Source organism: Pistacia vera, unplaced genomic scaffold, assembly GCF_008641045.1.
Source record: "Pistacia vera cultivar Batoury unplaced genomic scaffold, PisVer_v2 Contig157, whole genome shotgun sequence".
In the NCBI taxonomy this organism is placed as follows: domain Eukaryota; kingdom Viridiplantae; phylum Streptophyta; class Magnoliopsida; order Sapindales; family Anacardiaceae; genus Pistacia; species Pistacia vera.
The window spans coordinates 67,462-92,105 of record NW_022195652.1 but is presented as its reverse complement, the minus strand read 5'-3'; the positions used below and the strand labels follow the sequence as shown (position 1 = coordinate 92,105).

Sequence of the window (24,644 nt, the reverse complement as noted above, 5' to 3'; positions counted from 1 at the left end):
AATTTCCCAAATTCACAAAACACTAATTTCGTAAAAGAAAGAACTTATACCGAAACAATGACAGAAGAGTGAGGCTAAGGGTACGAGGCGTTGTTACACCAGAAGTTGCCAAATTACTGCTAGCAGTTTTTAAGGGCGGTCACTAGTCTTCCAGCCAATATACCCTTACACTCGATCAAGATTTGACTCTCTAGAACTTAATTGGAGACTCACAGGAATGATTTGAAAAAAAAAACCCCCAATTTCTCAGAAGAACCCTAATTTTTTTTTTTTACGAAACCCTATTTTGTAAAAACGAACTTCACTTTCAAGAAATGGCTCTGATACACTGTTTAACCAAAACTTAATACTGATTATACACCAACACAAAAACATCACACCAAGAAACAAGAAAACACCACAGATCAAACACACGACAAGCCATGATTACCATGGTGCACTTATCTTTATGGATAAGCTACATCCACGTTGAGCTCAAGAACGGTATGAGCTCGCTGCACTCGATTATTAGAAACAGTCAAGATTACACAGATTCAACACTCACCAGATCTACCCGAACTTACAACAGCAACCAGCCTTACAAGATACTCTCTGAATATCCCTAACCCGAGAGAACAACACTCTCACCTGAATGATTAAACCCCCCTAATCACTCGACTGATTTAAATCACAATCTGGAAGAAATAATTAACCTAATACAGAGAAGTGCAAACCAGAAAACCCTAACGTATGTCTCTCTCTCACCAAATCTGAACGAAAGTGTGTTTATATATGGTTTTGACTTCGTGGTTGATCTGGCCGTTAGATCTAGAGTGCATTGTGGTCTGAATTTGTCCAGTTAATTGCCTAAAATGACGCCGTATTATGTTACTCAAAACGATGCTATTTCAGGCTCCCTATTTAACAAGAATTAATAAAACGACGACCGGAATACGGAAGGCAAGCAACTAATTTTTAAATTTTGATTGTTTGTCCTCATGTAAATCGCAACCATCTACCCTTCTTCAGAAACCGATTTTCCTACGGAATATGGGTGGGCAAGTGTCATTTTTAAACTTAACATGTCGGAAAGTGTCGTTTTGCCAAACCTTACGTGGGAAAATGTGTTCTCCCTTAAAGAACTACCCATATAATTTGTGCCCAAACAGGATTTTGTAATGGTTAGAAAAAATCCCATATACTACCTATAAAAGGATCATTAATTGTCTTTGTGTACGCACGTAAGTAGAAATAATAATAATAATATAATAAAATAAATAATATAATATACTATATAGATGCATGTTCAACAAAAGCCTACAAGAATCAAAGAAAATAAATAAAAGAACTTTAAATATATTATATTAAATTATAGTTGGTGATGTGATTTTCACCTTGATTAATAAGATCTATGATAAAAATATAATAGATTGAATACCATAGATACATACCATTATTCACAAGCTAAGCTAAGTATTTAATACAATCAATCTTAATTACTCACTCAATGTGAGGGTAAAGCTCTTACCATCAACCCAAAGGATTGGTCTAACGGCCAAGAATGTTTGCTCACTTCATTACTTCCAAGTTCAAACTTTAGGACCCAACTATCACATTTTAGACTTATTTTGAAACATTGGGTTTGTAGATATAGGGTATTCAAAGATCCTGGAGATACGTGAGAGTGTTATGGGTATTCAATGGGCCACAGGGATTAATCGAAGTACATGCAAGTTGGCCGAACCAACCGTCATCAACAAAAAAAAAAAAAAAAAAAATCTTACTATCTTAAATTTTTGATTTTATGAAATTGAAAAAGGTTAAGTTTATGACTTAATCTTAAAAAAAAAAGGTGTTAGACAAGAATTACGCCCATCGATGATCGATCTTCACCATCATGGCTCATTGCAAATAATACTTGTCGAAAACGATAGTTATCTCTATGAGTTGTGGTGAGATTATTTTCTAGGATTGTTTGTAGTGAATGAAAACTACAGAATTGTTTGCCATCGACGCTATTCATAGGCCATCATACGAACTTAACAAGAAAGAATTGATTTCAAGAGGAATAAGCTGAGCTTATACATTAAGAACCGTAGGTGATATATAGGTATACAGCGTAAAATCTACCGAAGAATATGGACAACAACAACCTGATTTTTAACAATTTAAAGCTTACTCAACATATTTACTAGGTAACCTTAAATAATAGATATGTGAAAGACTCAGGGTCTTTGTTTTTTCTTTTCTCAAACTTATATATTGAGACATAGTCAGCTAATAGATGTATTCAAACTTTCATACAAAGAAGAAGAAATGCCACCTTATATAACACTAACAACTCATTTATATACTGACGCTGTTTTAAACTTTTTAACCAACGGCTTCATTTATTATTCCATAATAGAACATTAAACTTATAGAAGGGAAGAAGATAGAATTACTTTTTGATATGAGTAGATTATAATTGAAATAAATATAATTAATAAGAGCTTAGAAAAAAGTTTTGGTAGCCTCAGAACCATTGAAATCTTTGTAATTTAAGAATATTTAATGTAAATTTTATCTACAAAAATAGCCAACATAAATTATGCATAGAGTGGCACGTCATGATTCATCCTTCGCACAATAAATATCATTTCCCATCAATGGACACAGAATTTTAAGGCTATTTAAGAATCCGAAAGAAAGTAGAGACGAATCAAATTTCAGGAACGTTCAATTCTCCATCAAAAGACGTTAAAGGCAGTCAAATCGAATCCTTCTGACCTTTTGTAATATGTAATAAGGCAAAGCATAATGAGGCGATGGAATCTGAACTTTTTGTCTAAATATGTGGAATCAAAATATAGGAATGAAAGAAAGGTTCGGCATGCAATTGATAAGTGAAAATTCGGTCTAAAGGTTCGCCGAAAGCATTCTCCACTCAAATGAAATAACTAATTCTAGGTGCTGTGGAAGGTGATAAAAGGCATTCGCGACGTTTAAAAAAATTATGCTTGGGACTTTAATATAAAATGGGCGAGTTATATTAGGTAACCTCACATCCCGCCATAGGAGTTTTTTCTTCTGTAAGCCCGTCTCCGTCTGCCAAATGTGTTCCCTCTCCGCAGCTTCTTACAGGTACGCTCGTAATTTTTACAATTTTTTTTCTTCATGTGATTTATTTCTAATTAATATATCCATCAATATTAATCTCTGAGCCATATATAACTCTTAATCTTTTAAATGAGGGTAGCGACTTTTTCCCACTCAAAGTTTGATTTAATGACTATTCATCCAAAAAAGGTTTCAAAAATATCACGATTTCCACCCAGAGTTCATATGCGATGTTAATATCACAAAATAATTTCACTTTTCAGCGGTGTTGGTGAGTTACCAAAAGTCATGGTAGAGGTGGTTTTGTAAATGAGGCTGGTGGATCGATGATGGTGACCTATTAATATCACCATAAAAAATCAGCAGAATATGAAACCTTAGCTTTGGTGTTGGTGGAATTGATGAAAAAATCAGGTTTGTCGGAGTGAGATAAGTTTTGTGAGAGGAGGAACCGGAGGTTTAAATAGTGGTGATAGGATAGAGACGAATTTCGCAGCTGACAATCGGCTTTGGGTAGTAATGTAATAATAACATTGGGTGGGAAAGTAGTATTTTGAATTTTTAAGTGGGAGAAAGTGTTGTTAAGGCAAACCTTGAGTGGGAAAAACGTTTACTCTTTTTAACTTTTGATTTCAACGAATTATTGTGGTTAATAAGGATGGTGTCTTTTGAGATCAAATATACATAAACCAATTAATTTGGCATGTTTCAGGAATCAGACTTGTACTCGAGGAGCGTGCTGTTGCTTAGACATGATTCATTGATCTTGGCGCAATGAGGAAAAGTCTCTTCTTACAATCCCAATTGTAAATACGGTATTTCTAAGTTCCGAGTGTGAAGACACTCGAAGGAGTTTCACTGATATCTTTATTATGCTTTAAATAAAAAGAAAATTAAGCATTTAGAGATGTAAAGAACGTAAGAGAGGAAAAACCCAGCAGGACCAGAACTCTTCAAGCAATTGAAGATCAAAAATTTCAATTATCATCCTCATCGCACAAAACATGCTTTTTCCACTTGGTGTTTGGATGAAATTACAAGATTGTTCAATGTATTGATTCGTTGGGGAATATGGTGATTCCAATTTTCTATGAGTGGATCCATCAGTAGTAAGAAAAAGCGAACGAACTTAATGAAGCTTTGCCAGACATGAAGAATTACTTTCAAGGAGAATGTGGGAAAGGTCCACAACATGAGGAGAGCCTTAACAAAGGTGGCAATTTGTGGATGGGATGCAAGAAATAGGTTATAATTATTTTCTTTCATATTAGATATTTATTACATGAATCGCGTGGGATTGATTAAAAAATTCCCCATATTATGGTTCATAGTTTTATTAATTAAAATTGTTTGATTGCATATATAATTATAGTTTTATTAATATATATAATTCTCTAGTCAGATATCTCAATCATATTATTGGAGTAACCGTTTTAAGTACCTTAGATCAACCACTGTAGGAAGATATAGAAATAGGAGATAAACAAAATGGAAAAAATTCTAGATCAATGTATACTTCCAGTTTGAATACTAGGAGATGAACAAATTGTTCATCAAGAAAGATTGTATAAATCAAAATGACAACATAAGTTGAAACAAGTCAAGCTTGTAACAAAAAGATACACAGGTCATAAGACCTTAAAAATTTAGAAAAACATTTTGATAAATGGAAAATTCCCGAAAATTTCGTAACAGAGTTTACAAAAAAGAAAAATATCAAGTCTCATAGAATAAACCCTAAAACAAATCACAATACATATTATAAACAAAAGAAAGACTCTTAAGGTAAACAATTCAACTCAAATAAACTAGGTTAATATCTAATGAAATGGTTGAAAAATACAAAAGAATTATAATTATTTCATAAGGATTAGACCAAATAAGAATCAAACTTTTAGCATTAAAGGCATGGACACTGTATGCTTTTCTTGTTTAAGAGATTAAAGAGGGTAAGATTAGAGATTCTGCTAGGAAAACAAAAAATCCGTCGTCTAATGGACCATGTTATTTCAATTGTTATCTGATTCACAGTCTGTTTAGATGACCAAATATACTAGATATTTTAACTTGCAATATTAAAATGTTTGGACTAATGAGTTAAAAACCCGAACCACTTCTTAGCAGTCCGTTTACAGGAATCACAATCAAAGTAAGGCAATCTTGCTTTTGAAACTAGGGTCATTAATCATGACCAAAAAGGCCCACACAATATTGGTTTAAATGATTGTAAAAAGATCAACATAACTAGTCTATAAAACAATTAAGTTGGATCAAATTACTTACAGAAGTGAGGATTAGACAAATGCGTCATTATTTAAAACATGAGTTCCAACACACTTTTAACCCAACTAATCCAACATACAGAGATTGATTACATAAATGAAAATCTCGGAAGGTGGTCGGATTAGGTTTAATGGGTTCCACAGTATAAGTTTTGATGACTCACACTTGCCATCATCCAGATAAATCCCAAAGAAGATTTTCTGTTGTGCAGTAAGAGATCCCCTATGGCCTACCAAGTTAAAAACAAATCTTCAGGGAAAGTATACCTTCTCAACAAACACCAACCTTATGTTAGTCAATTCAAAAACACCTTCCCAACAAGATAGGGAAAGAGACATCACAACGACGTCTCTGACTTATCCCAAACTAATAGATTTGTCATAATTAGACATCGATTGAAAGATTTGAAGAATAGTAAAATCTTCGTAACGAAAGAATTTTTATTCGAAAGAAAATCAAGAAATTAAGGGAAAAAGTCTTTAAAACCTTTAATAAAAAAGATAAGGGATATATTCAACCAAAAATTTGAACTTTATGAAAACACCCAAGTTCTTACTACCTTTCTTCAATGGTTTGACAGTGAAAAAACAATCAAAGTCCAAACCAAAAGCAAAACAAGGAAAATGCACAGAGGGAAAGGAATTGAAGAAATAGAATCATGTTCCACGCAATACAGTCAGAAGTAACGATACCCCTATAAAGGAGTGGAAATTAAGGCTTCACCTTTAAAGTTAAAGAAAATTAAGTGAAATGTCAGGACATGATATTCAAATAATATTTACCAACAAAATACTGATTGCAAACCAATGCTTGAATACTGTTGGCGAACAATTAAGTAGAATTGAAGATATTGTAGGAAAACCAATCCTAGGACCTATTGGCATAAAGTCAAAACCATTAAAAATTGTAGATAATAAACCTTTATTTTTTCCACACGAGATCCCTCCAAAACACACTAAAACTTTAACGAACAAAGAAGAATTTATGCTAGAAATTAATAAAAAACTCAACCAAATAAAAGAAGAATTCTCTAGCATTGTCGCACCAGAAACTCCACAAACTTCTAGATATATAAATTTTATTGGCTAAACTGATTCATTATAATCAACGGAAACTGATGATCAAAATACATCCTTGAGTGACAATTTTATTCAAATCAACAACATGAATTGGAAAAAAAAAACCCCCAAAAATGTATTATCCAAGAGCTTCAGCCCTAGATTTAGTTTTGGAAGAATCCTCTCAAATACAACAAAGAAAATACAATGCCAATTCAACAAAAAAAAATTTATGAGTTTATTCTTGTTGATTCGGACTCTTGCAAGTTTAAACACTACGAAGATAAAAACGAACCAGGATTTATCACTCATTCAACCCTTCATATCATAAAGATTCTTAGTCCTTCTTATTGGGGATACAATCCAAACCAATTCAAAAAAATTTCCTAAAATTTTGATCCACATGGATATAATTACTGGGACTAATAAGGCTTGGAATAGATTACTCTTTCTCCAAAATAGTCATCACAGGTACTCCTTGATGATTTATTTCAAAAGAAACACTTTATTCAAATTTCCCAATTGGTTTGCCCAATGGTGGGATCATTTTGGATTAATTTCTAAAATCCTACCCCAAACTGCCCAAGAAGGATTCAATGAGTTCTAACTAAAATTTGAAGTTTCTGAGCAGATTCAAATTTCCCTCCATCTCAGCAAAGTTTCACCTCTCGTGGATTTGGCAATGGGAATATGAAACTGTCCAAAATATTAGCAATCTCCCTAATTTGATCCGGAAATTTAAAGTCAAGTGGTGGGATACATATGATGCATCCCATGTGTCCAAAGAAAAAATCCAACTTTGTCTCTCAAATGTGCCTCATCCAACTTAGGCAATTAGCCCCGAAATTGCCTTTTTTTTATAGAACATGACTGTGGCATCAGTATCCCTAGTAAGAGCCAAAACAAAACAAGAACTTAAAGACTACCTCAAGACTATTCTTTCTCAACTCCAAAAATCTAACCAAAGCTCTAGTGCCTCGGTCAATTTTGCCCAGAGCAATGATGATGACTATTATGGAATAATCTAATTTACTCCAAAAGAAGAATGGCCAAAGAACTTCTCAATTGACATCCAAATCAGAGAATATCTAGCATAAAAAAGAAGCGTTAGAGATTCCCAGCCAAAAGAGACATTTGATGCTCTAATAATAATTAAATAAATAAATAAATAAATAAATAAATCAAAGATTCCCTCAATATATAGTATTTTATGTGATGTTACAGTATAATAAAACTTTTATAAATTTGCGTATTCTCAATCGTTGTAAACCAAGCTTTTTGTAAGCCAATTCTCTAAGTTTTTCTTTCCACATTCTTTTCAATATATGTAAACACTCAAAAGCTCTTTAAAAANTGATTTAATAACACTTTCTCACCCACAAACTTTTAAAATACTATTTTACTATCTAAATTTATATTTTGTTTCCAATTCAGACATCGTTGTGAACCAACGTCATTACCATTCTCTTCCTCGATCATCACTCACTAAAACCCCTTAAGTCTTACTCCTGCCAAACCCTACCAATCACGGACAATCAGGCGATTGGGGTTTGTGTAGCGGCCCCTCTCAAGTCAAATTCTGATCAATCTCAATCACCAAAATCCAACCTTCCACCATCAAAAGACTTATCGACCTCCCCTCTTCAAAAGCTCCAACAGCATGAACCAAGTTTGCTCTCTGTTCACCGTCGAAATATAAATTTAGATTGTAAAATAGTATTTTAAGAGTTTGTGAATGGTAAAGTGTCATTAAGCCATTATTTGGATGGGAAAAAATCGTTAACTCTTTTAAAATAAATGGTAGGAGAAAAATTTGGTAATATTTACAAACTTATAACCGTATAAATTTTAACAACTTACTAACTGAAGAATTTTTATTATTTTAGAAATCTTAGGAAAAATTGTATTGGTATATCATATCTCATGGGAATTAATGTTATTAACTCTTCATAAAACGATAATTTAAGCTTTTTGCTTTCTTCGGTATGTTTAATTAAAATCTTGCGACGAAGCGGAAACGTGAAAAGAGATCAAAGAAAAGCTATCGCTTAGCTTTCTTGAAAAAAATGACTCTTAAGCTCTTACTTGTGGAGCGGGTTTCTAAAATAAAATGCTCACCCAATGTATTTGGTGTTTTTCAGTGAACACCCACTGGTTTTAGAAATGCAACTGTAATCCCCATTTTTTTACAGACCATTAAGTCATTCTGTTTAAGTTTGACGCAAATAACATCTTACTATTCATCCAAATTCAATCAATCTAACATATAAAATCCGTCAGCAATGTTAAGATCTTGTATTAAATGAATTTCTTTCTGAAAAAACAAAAGATTCTTTGGAACGATCATTAATAAAATTATAATAAACATATACTTATTTTCATCACCACAGTACTGAGATCAATATTATTCTGATCATTAATAAAATTATAATAAACATATACTTATTCTCATCATCACAGTACTGAGATCAATATTATTCTCCTCATCGACCCTTGAACCATGATCCAAAGATTGATCGAACCATACTCCAACCTCAAATCATGATTCAAAGGTTGACCGAACCATGATCCAAGGATTTGAAGAAAAGAGTTTAACACTGTTCACTACCCTCAGTATTGTGACAATCTCTCTACCAACGATGCAAATAAAGCAAGGAAATCTACAGCTTCAAGAGATACAACTTCATTCTTATCAAAATTAATATGTAAATCTCTATACAGACATCTATTCTACAATTGCTGCTATTTCTAACATATACAGACCTATTTACATTGACATTTATGATCTATATCATCTATGCTTCAGACTTCTTGCAGTGAACGATGATTCAACGATGCAGAGCTGTTCTTTGGAACTTATCATGCTGTCTAGACTAACACTTAGACCAAAGGACAGAGATGCTCCATTTCATGAGAGTACTGCAAAAACTAGGAAGGAAGGTGTAAGTTTACAACTTTTTGGGAAGAACATCACCTCGTATGGAAGCTGGGGAAAAAGATCGGCATGGTGTTGGGCTTAGACTATGAACCGCCTACCAAAAAGCAATTGCTACTGCCAGAGCTGCCAACAGCACTAGAAAGATCACGAACAAGGAACTTCACACTTCGTGTGCCGATGGATTCCATTATTTCAAGACACTCCTGCAAATCCAAGTCACTGACCAACATCACCCATTCCTCTTCATCATCTAGATACTTGAGCTGGAAGGTACCATTTTGCAGTTTGAGTCTGCTTGCCACTTCTTCGTACAGTTGTAAACACCCTGCAGTAGGCTCAAACTTGAATCGGATGATATCTTCTTTGTAAGTAGCTTTCACGGTAATTTTTGTGCCACTGTCACCACAACTTGGTTGAACTTTCGATTGCTTCCCCTCTTCAAAGCTTGGGGAGCTTGATGAACTACCATGCACCAATGAACCGTTTGATGAGTCTGTCATGCCTGAAGAAGTAGGTTGGTTATGTTCCATCATTCCATCATAACCCTCCATTTTAGTATCCATCTCCTCTGCAACAGCCAAGGAGCTGAAGCATTGAGACACATATTGGCAGTCGGAATTCTCTAATTTCAACCCTTCCTTGTTCAAAGCCCATTTTTCTCCTTTTGCAAAACAAGAACCCATGGACCCATTTTCAGGAGTAACCCAAGCTGCAGCACCAAGCTTAGCTGGCTGAAATTGTCCGGCATCTATTCCGCCCAACATGGAGTCTTCAGTACAATCAATCAGGAAAACGTTTGATCTATGTACATCTCCCTCGGAGCTATTTGGAATGATCATGCTCTTGCCAGGGCCTACTTGATTTTTGTCCGAACTGCATTCATCTTCCTCCTGTTTAACAGCAGACTTTTCCTCATCCATACAAAGGGCTGGAGGTATTGATGCTGCATCTTGGATTATTGGCTCAGGGTTCTTGACAGGCAGGTTTGTGTCAGCGAAGAGAATTTTTTTCGGAGCATCAAATTCTTGAATGATCGAGCCTGCTGCCACAAACCCACCTGTGGTTGGGTCGAACTTTAATCCACCTTCCACTCCCTGAACAGAGTCAAGCACAGTTTGTATTTTCTTTAATGAACGGTTCACTTTGTTTATCTTGCGGGATGGCCATCTAGAGATCCCATGTTGTCTGCATATCCTTTTCAGTGTGGTCGGGCAGACTGCAAGATTAAAAAGAAATTTAAAATGTAAAGAATACCAACCCTTAATTCTCTTCCATATTTCAAAGACTTCAATGTGATCTATCTACACAATTGCAAACTGGTTCAACCTTTCAATATTTTTCAAAGATTTGGTATAATATCCCTCAATACAAATACATTCCAAAGAAATATATGAATTTAATCCTATTTCAGTTTAAGTCCAAGCAAAGGCTTTTTAATGGCTCTCCGAAAAAACCAGACATATGCACTTTAATGTGGTGGTCAAGATCAAAGATGGAATGACAATTTAAAAACCAATAACATTAATGATACGCAAGACCATGCAACATGAAGTCTCACCGCCAATGCTTTTTGCAGCATCCTTAAGACTCCCAGAAAAGTATTGCTGAAGAACACTCAAGCTCACATTTTTCTCCGCCGTACTTCTCTTCTTCTCTGAATGTCTTCGTGGTCCACTCATCACCTAGAAGAAATGTAAAACATAAGTTCAATCCTAAAATTTCATTTAAATAATGCACCAAAAAGTCACTTCTTACATTTTGATATTTTCTATTATATGGTTTTTGGCAGATGTCTCTTTAGACACACAGATTCTCATATTCAATATAAATGCAAAGGAGACAGCCATTATTGCCCAGATACAACCCCGGAACATAGGTTTCATCTCCTGGATATTTTTAAGACTCAAATGATTACTTAACATCACACAATTTCCCTTCATTAATTGCTTACAGATCCAAGGCATTTTCTAAAGGCTTCTTCTGCTACAAAATCATGGAAAATTAAAACAAATTTGGACCTGCCTTATGCACTATCAATTGAACCTTCCACATAACACAGAACAGACAACATAAAACAGACCAATGCTGGCCCCTGTTCAATTTCAAGAGATTCCTACGAACATATCAAAATCAACAATGTCACAAACTGTTCAACAACAATAACTGTTCACGAGGACCATCTGATTCTGTTCCATCACTTTTAGAATTAGATACATTCGAGGGCATCAGGTCAATTGAGTTAAACTCACTCTCTGATAATGCAGTCTGAGAACTCCTCGACATTGACAATGGTGAAAAACTTGGAACTGTTCCCTTCTGAAACCCGACTTTAGAGCCTTCATTCCCATCGATTTCTCCCTCTGTAACTGTTCTCAAACTCTTACAGATTCTCTGCATAGTACCTGAAAGGTTGTTCAACAAGAGTTGCTGCTCTGAACTGCCTTTCATATTGACAGGGAGGAAGAACTCAAGTATATAATCGTCATCACCAGTGTTAGAATTTGAGGTGGGCCTAACTCCTCACCCAAAAAGGCCTTGTTGAATGGGAGGATTACCCCCTCTTATAACCCAATAGGCTTGAGCGTGCCTTGTCGATGTGGGACTCCAACACTCCCCCTTACGGTCAAGCCCATATGTTGGGTCATGCCTGTTATTGGAGATAGTTGCTGGCTTTAACTCCTCACTCGCTGGTCAAACGCTCAGCTCAACTAAACCTGGGCTCTGATACCATGTTAGAATTTGAGGTGGGCCTAACTCCTCAGAATTTGAGGTGGGCCTAACTCCTCACCCAAAAGGCCTTTTGGGTGAGGAGTTAGGCCCACCTCAAATTCTAACAACCAGTGTAGGTTCTTCCAATTTCTTTTTTTTATTTTTTTCAAACGACTTTATCAGCGACTAATAAGAACTAAGATAGAACAGTTAAAAACACAATTTCTCAACTTCTAAACAGAGCCTAAATTCGAATTATCCTCCGAGAATGATCAATGAAATTTGACAAATCAAAGAAGCAAAACCAAAAACTACATACATAAGCAAACTCCTAAACAAAACAATTACATTTATTTCTTCTTAAAAATACATTTATGGATTTAAGTAATGAACCTGCTGGTGGAAATGGTGTATTGGATTCCATAGGAGGTAGAGTTGCAGAGNGTAACCGTTCTCAAACTCTTACAGATTCTCTGCATAGTACCTGAAAGGTTGTTCAACAAGAGTTGCTGCTCTGAACTCCCTTTCATATTGACAGGGAGGAAGAACTCAAGTATATAATCGTCATCACCAGTGTAGGTGCTCCTCAGCCTAATTGCAACAGCAGCATTCAGCCCAAACTTACGTGCATGATGGACAAGTGGATATTCACTTATATCATATGATTTTACATCAGGGACAAAGAAGGGGTGATTGGATTGAAGAGCCTTCCCAGCTATACCTTGTCCTTCCTCAAGGTAATGTTCAGCACACGCATGCACAAATCCTTGCATGTCTCTATCATTTACATTTACATAACAAGCTGTGCCCTCAATACATAGAACGCTTTTCCCAACTGAGCTTGTATTACCCTCTCTAACCCGTACTTTGACGATTTCATCAACAGCTTCCTCATTGTAATTACAGGGAATCCATGTTAGAGCCATTGGCAATCTATGTGCATGACATACAGCTCGTAGAACATCAGTTATCTCTGCTAAGGCAGCTCTCTGATTCCTTGAGATGCACTGGAAAATAACGGGGAATATCAGAAAAGTAGAGCTGTGCAAAACACTCACAAAATAAATCTATCCTATTCTTGTACCCAAAGAAGCACATTAAAGATACGCTTCTTCATTTTCATTTTACTCTTTATGTATTTCGTTTTTACAGCAAATGTAAATGAACCAGAAAGAAAAAATTACAGGTTCCAATAAAACCTGCGGAAGAAGACAAGGAGGAGCAGTAGTCCTTAAATTGACAGCCTGCAAAAAGAATGTCAACCAATAAGATCTCATGATAACTTCAAACACTATTTTAAAAATAGATGAAATCCATACATTAGAAGTAATTTGTAAACTACTGTGTTTGGTAGCCATGTGTCAGGGACAGCTTAAAAGCTTTGCAAAACAAGCACATAGATTCAAATGTTTACTCAAATCTTGAAGCAATAATCATTCAATAACTTCTACATTATTTTCACAATATTTGCAGAGAAGTGATACTGCAAAATAACTGCAAATATATTTTGTTCTTTCACCTAATTTTTCTAATTCAGAACAAGGGCCAACATATGCTATTAAGTGATGTGCAATTGAAACCATGTAAAAAGTGGAAGTAAATAATAACACTTCATCAAGGATTCATGTAGGAGGAAACATCATTTTGGTTAGAGTTCTCTGCAGTCTTTATTATGGCTTGTTAACCACTATATTAAAGCCACTCTTTCTACAGCAAACCATATATATTCCCATCCTATTCTTTGGACTCCATCCAATAAAATCCCGGCAAACAACCATAAATTTTTTTGGACATATAATTAATAGCAGGAAAATCAAAGAAAAAGGATCCACAGTAAAACTACAAAGAGCATAAACTAAAAGAAGAAAGTCCACAGTGAAACGTTGAAGAGCATAAACAAACCTGGAGTGCATTGCAAACATTTTCCATCTCTAAATCGAAATTGGGCTTCTCTTTTACTGTGACAAGTTCCAGCACAGCACAACAAGACATTTCAGGATATTCAAAGACTGGTAAGGCAATAGAACCACGAACAGCATGATTAACAGCATGAGTCACCCTCAAGTACTCATCCTTGTTGTAATAAACTACATTTGAAGTCCACTCAGGGACTTTAGAAATAAAAACACGACCAGGAAGCCCATGGATAGAACCAGGTTTCACTTCTGTAGAGAAGGTATATGCCCTTGACACTTCACGATACCCTGCAAGCATTTGATCAAGCAAGTATGGCTGGTCAGAAGTGCTCAAGATATACTGATCTCCATGCTTTATTGGAACCCAAACCTGAGCCAAAATGCCTACTCCAGATGACTCTTTAAAGAAAGACAATGCCCTAAGCATCTTCTCATCAAGTGATAGTGGAACTGGCCTAGAAACTGAACAATTTGAAATCTTTGAGACGTCACTTTCCCGATAACCACCATTACTTAGTTTATGAACCGAAACATCCACATCATTGGGATCCAATGAATAACAAGACGCAGTATTTGTTCGTTGAGAAACCATCTTGTTTCCACAATTGTATGAACTTCCCATAGCATTTGATGTGCCACCACCATCAGGAGCTGCAGAAGGATTCGGTCCGGTAACATTTAACGTATCAAAAGAGGGATAAGGCATAGACTGAAACGATGACAACCCATAGGATGCATACATCTGATCTGTTGCAGATGGGCTGTTGCACCAACCAGCATACGCATCAAGATTCATTAGCTCTGAAAAGTTGAATGGATCTTCAGAAACAGGACTCCTTGAAACACCATCAAATGGTCCCATATTCTCCATCTGTGTTCTTGCAGGAACCCAATAACCAGTCCCCTTTTCTTTAGGGGAAAAGGGGTTTTCCATTTTCAAGTAGTCAACAGAACACTCTCCTAACTGAAAGCAGAAAACGTTAGAGTTCTATCAAATAAATAAACACAACCCCTTTTCCCTTCATTTGTTTCCCCATTTGCTCATGAAGACACTTAAGTTTCATCATATATTCCATCAAGTTTTTGATTTTCTGCTCAAACTCAAATGATCAATCTAACCTTTATATGAAAAACTTCATTTCACAAGTAAAACTGAACTCTCCCCAGTGAAACTGCACTAACCCTGCGCTACACAGAAGGCAAAATTACAATTTAAATTTATACACAACACACACCATATAAAATAAATCAAGAACCAATCGTCAAACAGATCACACAAACAACTAATTTTCCATAAATAGCCATCGAAAGCCTCAAAAACTGACCTCAATTAAATGGATGAACCCTAAATTCACAGTATCCAAAGCTGCCGCAAAACACTGCAAGGAAATTCCATCCTTGTCAATCAACAATAGCTCACAAAACACAGCTCAGACTCATCCTCTCGCACACAAGCATACACAAAAATTTATGCATGTCTAAGCACAGGCAGACATGTGGCCACTTCAAGAAACAACCAAATAAACACTGAATGCAAAATTCAGGTGAAATGAAACAAACATAAATTAAATATATAAGACAATTCATCAGCGGACATGTGGATATGCTCAAAATTTACCAAGGAATCACTCAAATTGAAATGAAATTCAGTTGAAATGAACCAAATTTGACCTCCATGACCAAATAGCTACACTTTTCAAATCAAAACCAATAAACTTACAAACATGCAAGTGGGTATGTCAAGAAACAGCTAAAAAAAAAAAAGGCATAATTTGGTAAAATTTAAACGAAATGAACCAAAACTAACACTCAAGAGTCAAGACCAAGTTCACAAAACCCACTTGCATAAACACCTAAAAAGCTAAAATAACCAAGTGAGTATTGCCAGAAAGGGCCAAAAAGAGCAGTGATTTTCTGAAATTGAAACGAAATTCAAGACCAAATACCCCCAAATCACAAACCGAAATCCTAAAATCTTCTCACCTAAGAAAGCAAAATTCCACAACACCGACCCAATAAACAACTTCAAAACTCGTCGAAACTCAGCTAACTCTTGTGTAAGAAATTAATAGAGAGAGGAAGAGGGTTAAAACTTACTACAAAAGGAAACCCTAAAGAGAAGTTTGGTTTTTGTCTTAAGGTACAAGAGAGATCAAATGTTTTTCTTACTAAAAATCGAAAGTTTGTTCTGTTTCTTTGAAGAGAGAGAGTCCGGTTTGGTTTTTTTCCTTTTGGGTTAGATCCATGAAATAAATATAGAGAGGGAAATTTGATGATATAAGCCTGGTTGTGAAATACCAAAATCGCCCTTTATTTTGATAGATATAGACTATTGGTCTATGATATCTCACTTATTATATTTAATTAACTCACTTTGTAATTCACATAAATACTTTGTAGTTAGAGAAATTTATTTCTACTTTGAGTTTTAACTTTTCTAACGCGTCGATGGATACTAAACTGGCGCCAAATATATAATTGTCTAGATCAGTTTACGCGTACCTTGATTAATCCCTTAAAAAGAATAACGGACAACCCACCGTCACGATCTTTCACTTAAATGGCAGATACTCAAATGGGAATCAAACCTAAGACGTGCACCTATCTATATTATCTTCAATTCACCCTAATCGTCTAAGGTTTGGGCTACTCACAGATAGGTTACTGGTTAATTTTATATTGATATATAGAAAGTAATGTACTTATCTTATAATCCTATAATTAGTTTAATGTAGATCTATTTTTTTAATTAATTTTTCCAATTATTTAAGCATATAAAATGGACTCTTTAGTCTCAAGTTTTCTATTTATTTATTTTGCATTTATTAATTAAAAAGGGATTGTTAATATTATTTAAATTTGGGGAATGCCTTTGATAATTACTTGATTGGCCAACTAATGATTAATTAAATAATTTTATTAGTTATCTATTTATTTTTTATTTTTTTGGCTGTTTTCAACAAATCTGTGGTGGTTATGATTTATGAACACAAAATGTATTAGTAGGTGGACCACCCAATTTTAATTTAATTTACTAAAAGGCAATCAAATGGTTGTTACACTATGATTTAATATTATAGATTCTTTGTCAAACCCAAGAACAATTTGTATCGACATGCTAAGTTAATTATAATTAAAAATTTAATTAATTTGTTCAGGCTATATATATAATGGATAATACTTTTATTTATTTATTGTGGACCATTTTATTTATTTTGAGCTTATTTAACATGAAGAGATTCTTAAATATTTTTTATGTATATTTTTATTTTTTTGGTATAAATTGATGGCCGGTTACTTTGCTAATTTGTTCTTAAGATTAGTTGAGGTGCATGTAAGTTAAACTGGACACTTTAATTAAAAAAAAAAAAAAAACTTCTTCAATTTCCTATTAAAAAAAAAAGACGATAATAAACAAATAAATAAATAATGTGCATAATTTAGGTAATTTTGTGGGTTTTTTTTTCTGTTTTTATATATAGAGATTGACTGTTATTATTGGAAAGAAAATGATACTAAAAAAATTAGATTATTTATCCTATTATTAGGGAAAATAAATTTTTTTCTATATATATATAAATTAATTAATATTTATTTGTGAATTAAAAGTTTCATTTTTGTGTGTAATTCAAACATCAAGATGAAGGAATCCTAAATTATTAATTAAGCTCAAGAAAATTAAAGTTTAAAAGCAATTAATTTAATACTAGATTATTCTAGATCTATTAGAAGGGTTTTTTTTTTTTTCTAAAATATTTGTCAAATGTTTTATAAAAATATTCTCCCAACAAATTTGATTTATTTATTTATTTTCTTAATTATTTTCATAAGGGAAAGTTTATAAATGTTCCCAAACCAAAAGCATAAATTCTCAAAGCAAAGCAAGTAAAATTAGCATCTAATTAAATCCCTAATAAGAAAAGTTAATCAAGGGGTAAAAAGGTAAATTCACAAAGACAGAATGTCAAAACCACTTCTATTGGTGGGTAGTGGGAGGATAGTGCGGGGAAGTGATTGTGACACGTGTAGTGAGACCAAAGACTGGATCTTAGAATCTTTGGGCAATAAGAGAATTGGATTCTAAAAAGTGCTTTCCCTACTTTGGTATCACTACATATAAATAGAAAAGTGCTTTCTAAAAAGCACTTATTTTTTATTGGAGACTTTGGGGGGAGACGTGCAGTAATAGAAGATTTAATGTGATTGCTGATACGGCTGTCTGCTGAATTTAATTGAATTAAAGAAATTAAGTGTACAACATTGATTAATCAATTAATTATGTGTTGAAAAAAATCAAATTTTGGTTTAGAATATTCTGGTCAACCAACTTAAAAATCATCATTAAAATCGGGGAGAGTTTTCTAGTACTTGAAACGATAGGATCAAGACTAGAAATATTTTTGAAAAATATAAAAAATGATATATCCAACGCACAATTGATAACCTACGGGTTGGCTAAACTGTCAAGTCTGTAATTTATGCAAACTTATTTAGGAGGTGTTTGTCTAAGCTTATAAGTTGATCAAACTAGTTTATAAGCTCTAAAATTAAACTAATATGTTTGTTTATAACTTTTTTTAGCTTATAAGTTTAGTTTATAAGCTGAAAAAAAAAAATAGGGGGAGGGTACTTTTTTTTTTCTTCTTATAAGCATTCTCTACTTATAAGTTAGTTTGATCAAGTATATTACTACATTATCCTTGTTTAATTTTAAAATTTCATAATATACCCTTGTTTAATGTAGTACCCTTTTTAGTCATTTTATAATAAAATGTATTTATAAACCACATTTTACTAAACACGTCAACTACTTATCAGTCACTTATAAGTAATTTAACCAAACACGTAATTGCTTAAAATTTCAAATGTAAATTAGCTTATAAGTACTTATTGCTTACAATCTAATTTTCATAAGCTAAGACAAATACCCTCCTAGTCAAATGAGACAAATCTTGCATTCTTTGTCGTCTAAGTAGGTTACATCACTGTCGATGAGACCTTTAGCGAGGTTTTTACTCATCCAAGTTCATTTGTGACTTTATTCCTTGTATATCATATCATAAAGAGTAACATTATACTCACTAACACTTCTCACTAACCTTCTTTTACTAACGTCACATATCAGTTTATAATTCGTCAATTTACATAGGGTCCGTCTCTCTAATAATGGATCCCACCTAACAAAGCCAATCACAAACTCTCACATGCGATTAGTGAGATGGGTTAGTGAGAGGGATTAGTGAGGTTAGTATTATTGTATCATAAATATCTCATAACCCATGTTTACACGTCTATAGATCATTATTTAGTCCTTATGTAACATGGTATGATTTGGAACATCTCTACCCACAAATTTTTGCATATCAATTAACGGTCCACATTTTTTTCTTTTTTATTTATTTACCAAGATGTTTACATATGTTGTACGGATGATTCGATAGGGAGAATTGATGAGAATTGTTTAAGGTTGTCTAGTTTATTTGAGGGTTTGGGAAGTGGGGCTACTTTGGTTTGGAAGTGATATAAGTGGGGTCTTATTAAAATTTAACCACATGAATCTTTAAATTTATTTAGGTTAAGATTATGAAGTTGCATCAATATGGGTCACTCCCATGTGACATTGATTCACATTTCCAGCCTAAACTTTGGACTCTCCTTTTAATTATTATTATTATAATTTTTTTCTATTATATTCAATACTCTCACTAAATCTTTTACCTTAATTTTATATCCATAGCAAGTTGGGGGAGGTATGTTTCCAGTGGCGAATGAGTGAGTAACGCGTAAAAACCTGCCTTGGTGTAGGAAGAAAATAAAAAGATGGAGATAAAACCAAGTAGTCTAATTAAAATATGATCATTACATGGCTAGATTAATTTGTTTTCGTCTTCCTCTTCCTCTTAGTGCCTTCTATTTAATTCAGTCTGTCTCCTTTTGCTTTTGACTTGTGAAATACATTTTTGTAATGGGGACTTCGCGAGATATCACATTACCCCTTTATCTGTTTAAGCCCAAGTCATACATAACATTCTATGGTTTTAGCAACATTTCTCTGAAGATTTCGTCATAGCCTGGAGAGTTGTTGCTCCTGCATTCCTTATTCCGAAGGGCATTATCAGATAAGAGTAAATGTCTAAAGGGTGCGGAATGAGCAAATCCGTATAGGCTATCCGGGTGCATTTTGATTTGATTATACCTAAAAAATCCATCCATGAAAGACATACGCTCGTAGTCAAAAGTCTTATCTAGAATTCTTTCTACATAGCTAGAAGATCAAAACACAAATACTCTAGGGACAATCCTCGATAAAAACATTAATGGTGATTGGGTTTCTTTCTTTTTCTTTGGTCCCTCCAATTAATTAGGTTTGTACTCCTGTTACTAGTGGGTTTGGAGAAAGCACCATGGACATTGTATAGCTTTGAGTTCGAAACACTATAAGAGGGCACATATTGATATGTTGTTTTCAAACCTTTATAAGACTCACAAAGCTAATACCTAATTTACGCACTCTAGTCAAATCACATTTTTTTTAACCAAAGTGTTCAAGTCAGCTTACGTGCACAATGATTAATCTTTCAAAAAACTAGCATAACAACCCACTGTCACGAACCCCCACTTAAATCTTGGGAGTCGGAAGATTCCAACCTGAGACCGTATATCTAACTACACATCTCAACCTTCGTCCTATCACTTGAGCGAGCCAAGGGTGGTTCAATGTTCACACATATTTCTCAAAAATTAATTTATATATTATATTGACCGAGTTATGTTATGTTACCGCTGTGGTAAATTTATCAAATCCGTAAGAACAATAAGATTATTTTGACTTAATATTAATTTCATAATGTTATCAAATAGATAAAAAAAAAAAAAAAAAAAAACAGTATTATAATACTGGTTCAGTAATACTATAGATATTAAATAATATGATATTAGGTCATCATTATGATATTTTGAGTAAATGATACTGACATTATAGAATATATTTAGTAAGGAATTTTAATTAAAAAGAGATGATGTGAGGAGAAAGTGATTTAAAGAGAAGATATTATTTACTTGATTTAACAATTTAATTAGATAATTAATTAATGTTGTTCTCTAATATGCACTACAACTTCATTGGTTTCAAATTCATCCACCTCTACATCCTTACTCTTAACTATATACTTAATTAAGAATGTCACTACCTTTCTAGTGGAAATGTATTATATAAATGTATAGATGACGTATACTCAATGTCCTCTATATCCTTTTAAAACATTTTTTTGTCGTTATATGAAAAATATCTTGATATGTATATGTCATACAATTATTCTTTCCAGTGGAAACCTTGATGTTAAGATACAGATGTTCATTTCTGACGTCTAGATTACATTGAAACATAAACTTTTTTTATATTCTTAACGTAAGACATCTAAAATTTTATCTTTTAATATATCATGTTGTTAGGAATAAGCATCCAAACTTTAAATGAACTAGGATGTCAAAATCTGAAAATTTAACGACGTCAATCATTCTGTCTCATAGATGTCTTTATTTCTTTTTATAATACGAACGTCTCTTCTAGACATCAAGAGCTAAAAATAAGATTTCTACATTTATTTTTATTGTAAAAATTGAACGTCCAAAGTTTAAGAAAATTATAATGCCAAAACCTCAAGATTATTTTTATGACTTAATAAAATGTTAAATATATGCTAAAATCTTATATCCAGACTAGTTTATATGCATCTCTACTAATCTTCAGGGGAGACTAGTGCAACAACTTATCGCCACGGCTTCCCACTTAAATCACAGATGCTCATATAAGGAATTAAACTTGAAATCTTATATATTACGGGGAATAATTAAAACATCAACTTGTGCTTCAAATTTGACAGAACAAACCTTTTGAAGATTCTACCATAAAAAAATATGAGCTAAAAGATGATTAATATTTGCAAAGGAAAGTATGTGACACCCATTTTAGACCTTGGAAATTCTTTGAAAATATGCTTATGCTTTGTCAATTAATTAATTAATTTTATTAGGCTCCAACTTTGTGTGCACAAAAACTCATGACCAAATCTTCCTTTTAGTTGCCAACAATGAACTTATTTAATATATGGTTTACGGGTGATTGTATATATTTAAAAATTACTCTAATATCTTAAGTTCAAGATCTGGGTAAGACCTAAAAATTACAAGTGATTTACGATATTGATTCAAAGTAACTCTCGTATCTTGATTTCAAGATCTGGGTAAGACGTAGAAATATTTATACTTGCTTGATATATGATTTATGACCGATCTTATATATTCAAAATTATCATTTTTTTTAAGTTCAGGACAATACTACACTTACAACTTAATATTACAAACTTTCTTTTACAACTCCGACGTAACAGCTTATAATTGGTCAGCTCACAATAGGTCTCGTCTATCCAACAATGAGTTCCGTTTATCCAATTATGAACTACCATGTTAGGTTTTGTGAGATAAAAATTATAAGATTAAGTTGTGAGCCAATATTTTATTATTAAGTTCGAGATCTTTTTAACTTGTAATTGTATATGCTTGGAGTTTACTAAGCATCTTTTGGGAAGCATAATGAATTCACTTCAATATGCTAAATACAGTGTATTACACAACCCCAAATTGATATGAATCTCACTTTTGTCTTTGCACCTACCAAAAACATTTTAATATATGATCAGAAATAGATCTGGGTAAATCAGAGCCGTTCGATCTGATTCCTCTTGGAGATTCATATTCCCCTAAAAGATTCTGACTTTCAATTAAAATATATAAATAATTTGATTATAATACTATCAAGTTGAGATTTTACTAAAGTGTTGCTGCTCTGTCTCCTGGATTCCTTCAACAAATTAAAGAGATTTTTGCTCCTCTGGAAAAGCAAAATGTTAGAATATATTCATTAAAAATTGTAACCTTCAAAATTTAGGTAAACAAGACACCAACATTTGAAAGTGACCAGATTTTTTATTCTATAATCTTCTTGTTTGATTTTTATGCAATATTTTGTCACTTAACTAAGCAATATCGTCCGTTTTAGTATTATAAAGTCTTACGGTTTTGTTTTACCGACTTGTGAGAAATACATTTTTGTAATGTGGGTACTTCGCGAGATATCACATTACCCCTTTATAGCTGTTTAAGCCCAAGTCATACATAACATTTTATGGTTTTATGCAACATTTCTCTAAAGATTTGCGTCATAGCCTGGAGAGTTGTTGCTCTTGCATTCCTTATTCCGAAGGGCATTATCAGATAAGAGTAAATGTCTAAAGGGGTGCGGAATGAGCAAATCTTTATAGGTTATCCAGGTGCATTTTGATTTGATTATACCTAAAAAATCCATCCATGAAAGACATACGCTCGTAGTCGAAAGTCTTATCTAGAATTCTTTCTACATAGCTAGAAGATCAAAATACAAATACTCTAGGGACAATCCTCGAATAAAAACATTAATGGTGGATTGGGTTTCTTTCTTTTTCTTTGGTCCCTCCAATTTAATTAGGTTTTGTACTCCTGTTACTAGTGGGTTGTGAGAAAGCACCATGGACATTGTATAGCTTTGAGATTCGAAACACTATAAGAGGGCACATATTGATATGTTGTTTTCAAACCTTTATAAGAGCTCACAAGAACTATATACCTAATTTACGCACTCTAGTCATAATGTCAACCTTTTTTTTTTTTTAACCAACGTGTTCAAGCCAACCACGCGCATCTTGACTAATCCTCTTTGTAACAAAGGTATTCAGGTCAACTTACATGCACAACGACTAATCCTCCGGAAAGACTAGCGTAGCAACCCACCCTCCCCCCTGAATATTGAGAGCTAGGAGGATTTGAACCTGAGACCATACACCTTAACCACACATCTCAGCACTCGTCCTATCACTTGAGCTAGCCAAAGGTGGGTCTTAATGTCAACATATTTCTCAAAAATTAATTTATATATTATATTGACCGAGTTATGTTATGTTACCGCTGTGGTAAATTTATCAAATCCGTAAGAACAATAAGATTATTTTGACTTAATATTAATTTCATAATGTTATCAAATAGATAAAAAAAAAAAAAAAAAAAAACAGTATTATAATACTGGTTCAGTAATACTATAGATATTAAATAATATGATATTAGGTCATCATTATGATATTTTGAGTAAATGATACTGACATTATAGAATATATTTAGTAAGGAATTTTAATTAAAAAGAGATGATGTGAGGAGAAAGTGATTTAAAGAGAAGATATTATTTACTTGATTTAACAATTTAATTAGATAATTAATTAATGTTGTTCTCTAATATGCACTACAACTTCATTGGTTTCAAATTCATCCACCTCTACATCCTTACTCTTAACTATATACTTAATTAAGAATGTCACTACCTTTCTAGTGGAAATGTATTATATAAATGTATAGATGACGTATACTCAATGTCCTCTATATCCTTTTAAAACATTTTTTTGTCGTTATATGAAAAATATCTTGATATGTATATGTCATACAATTATTCTTTCCAGTGGAAACCTTGATGTTAAGATACAGATGTTCATTTCTGACGTCTAGATTACATTGAAACATAAACTTTTTTTATATTCTTAACGTAAGACATCTAAAATTTTATCTTTTAATATATCATGT

General features: G+C 33.3%; 1 protein-coding gene across 8 annotated transcripts; it reads right to left on the bottom strand.

The window, feature by feature from the left end:
• Positions 1-9,092: 9,092 nt before the first annotated feature.
• On the bottom strand, positions 9,093-16,213 carry LOC116124820 (protein NLP8-like). 8 transcript variants are annotated; one of them, XM_031410573.1, is made up of 9 exons: positions 15,966-16,213; positions 15,308-15,361; positions 15,102-15,170; positions 13,969-14,946; positions 13,251-13,310; positions 12,515-13,073; positions 11,521-11,723; positions 10,916-11,039; positions 9,093-10,573 (listed from the first exon to the last, which is right to left on the bottom strand). In XM_031410573.1, exons 4-9 carry the CDS (start codon positions 14,914-14,916, stop codon positions 9,441-9,443), a joined length of 3,027 nt encoding a protein of 1,008 aa, XP_031266433.1. In that variant the 5' UTR covers positions 14,917-14,946; positions 15,102-15,170; positions 15,308-15,361; positions 15,966-16,213; the 3' UTR covers positions 9,093-9,440. The 8 variants fall into 8 exon arrangements, with proteins under 8 accessions (XP_031266433.1, XP_031266430.1, XP_031266435.1 ...); XM_031410570.1 differs by having other exon boundaries at positions 15,102-15,165; XM_031410575.1 differs by having other exon boundaries at positions 16,080-16,212.
• Positions 16,214-24,644: the final 8,431 nt, after the last annotated feature.

Excerpts from the sequence above, each read along its gene's own strand:
- LOC116124820 (XM_031410571.1), bottom strand. The coding sequence starts at position 14,916 with ATGGAAAACCCCTTTTCCCCTAAAGAAAAGGGGACTGGTTATTGGGTT. Across the intron at positions 11,040-11,520 it reads CAGATGGTCCTCGTGAACAG|GTGATGAGTGGACCACGAAG; the intron begins TTATTGTTGTTG and ends CATTTCTTCTAG. Across the intron at positions 10,574-10,915 it reads TGCTGCAAAAAGCATTGGCG|TCTGCCCGACCACACTGAAA; the intron begins GTGAGACTTCAT and ends TTAATCTTGCAG.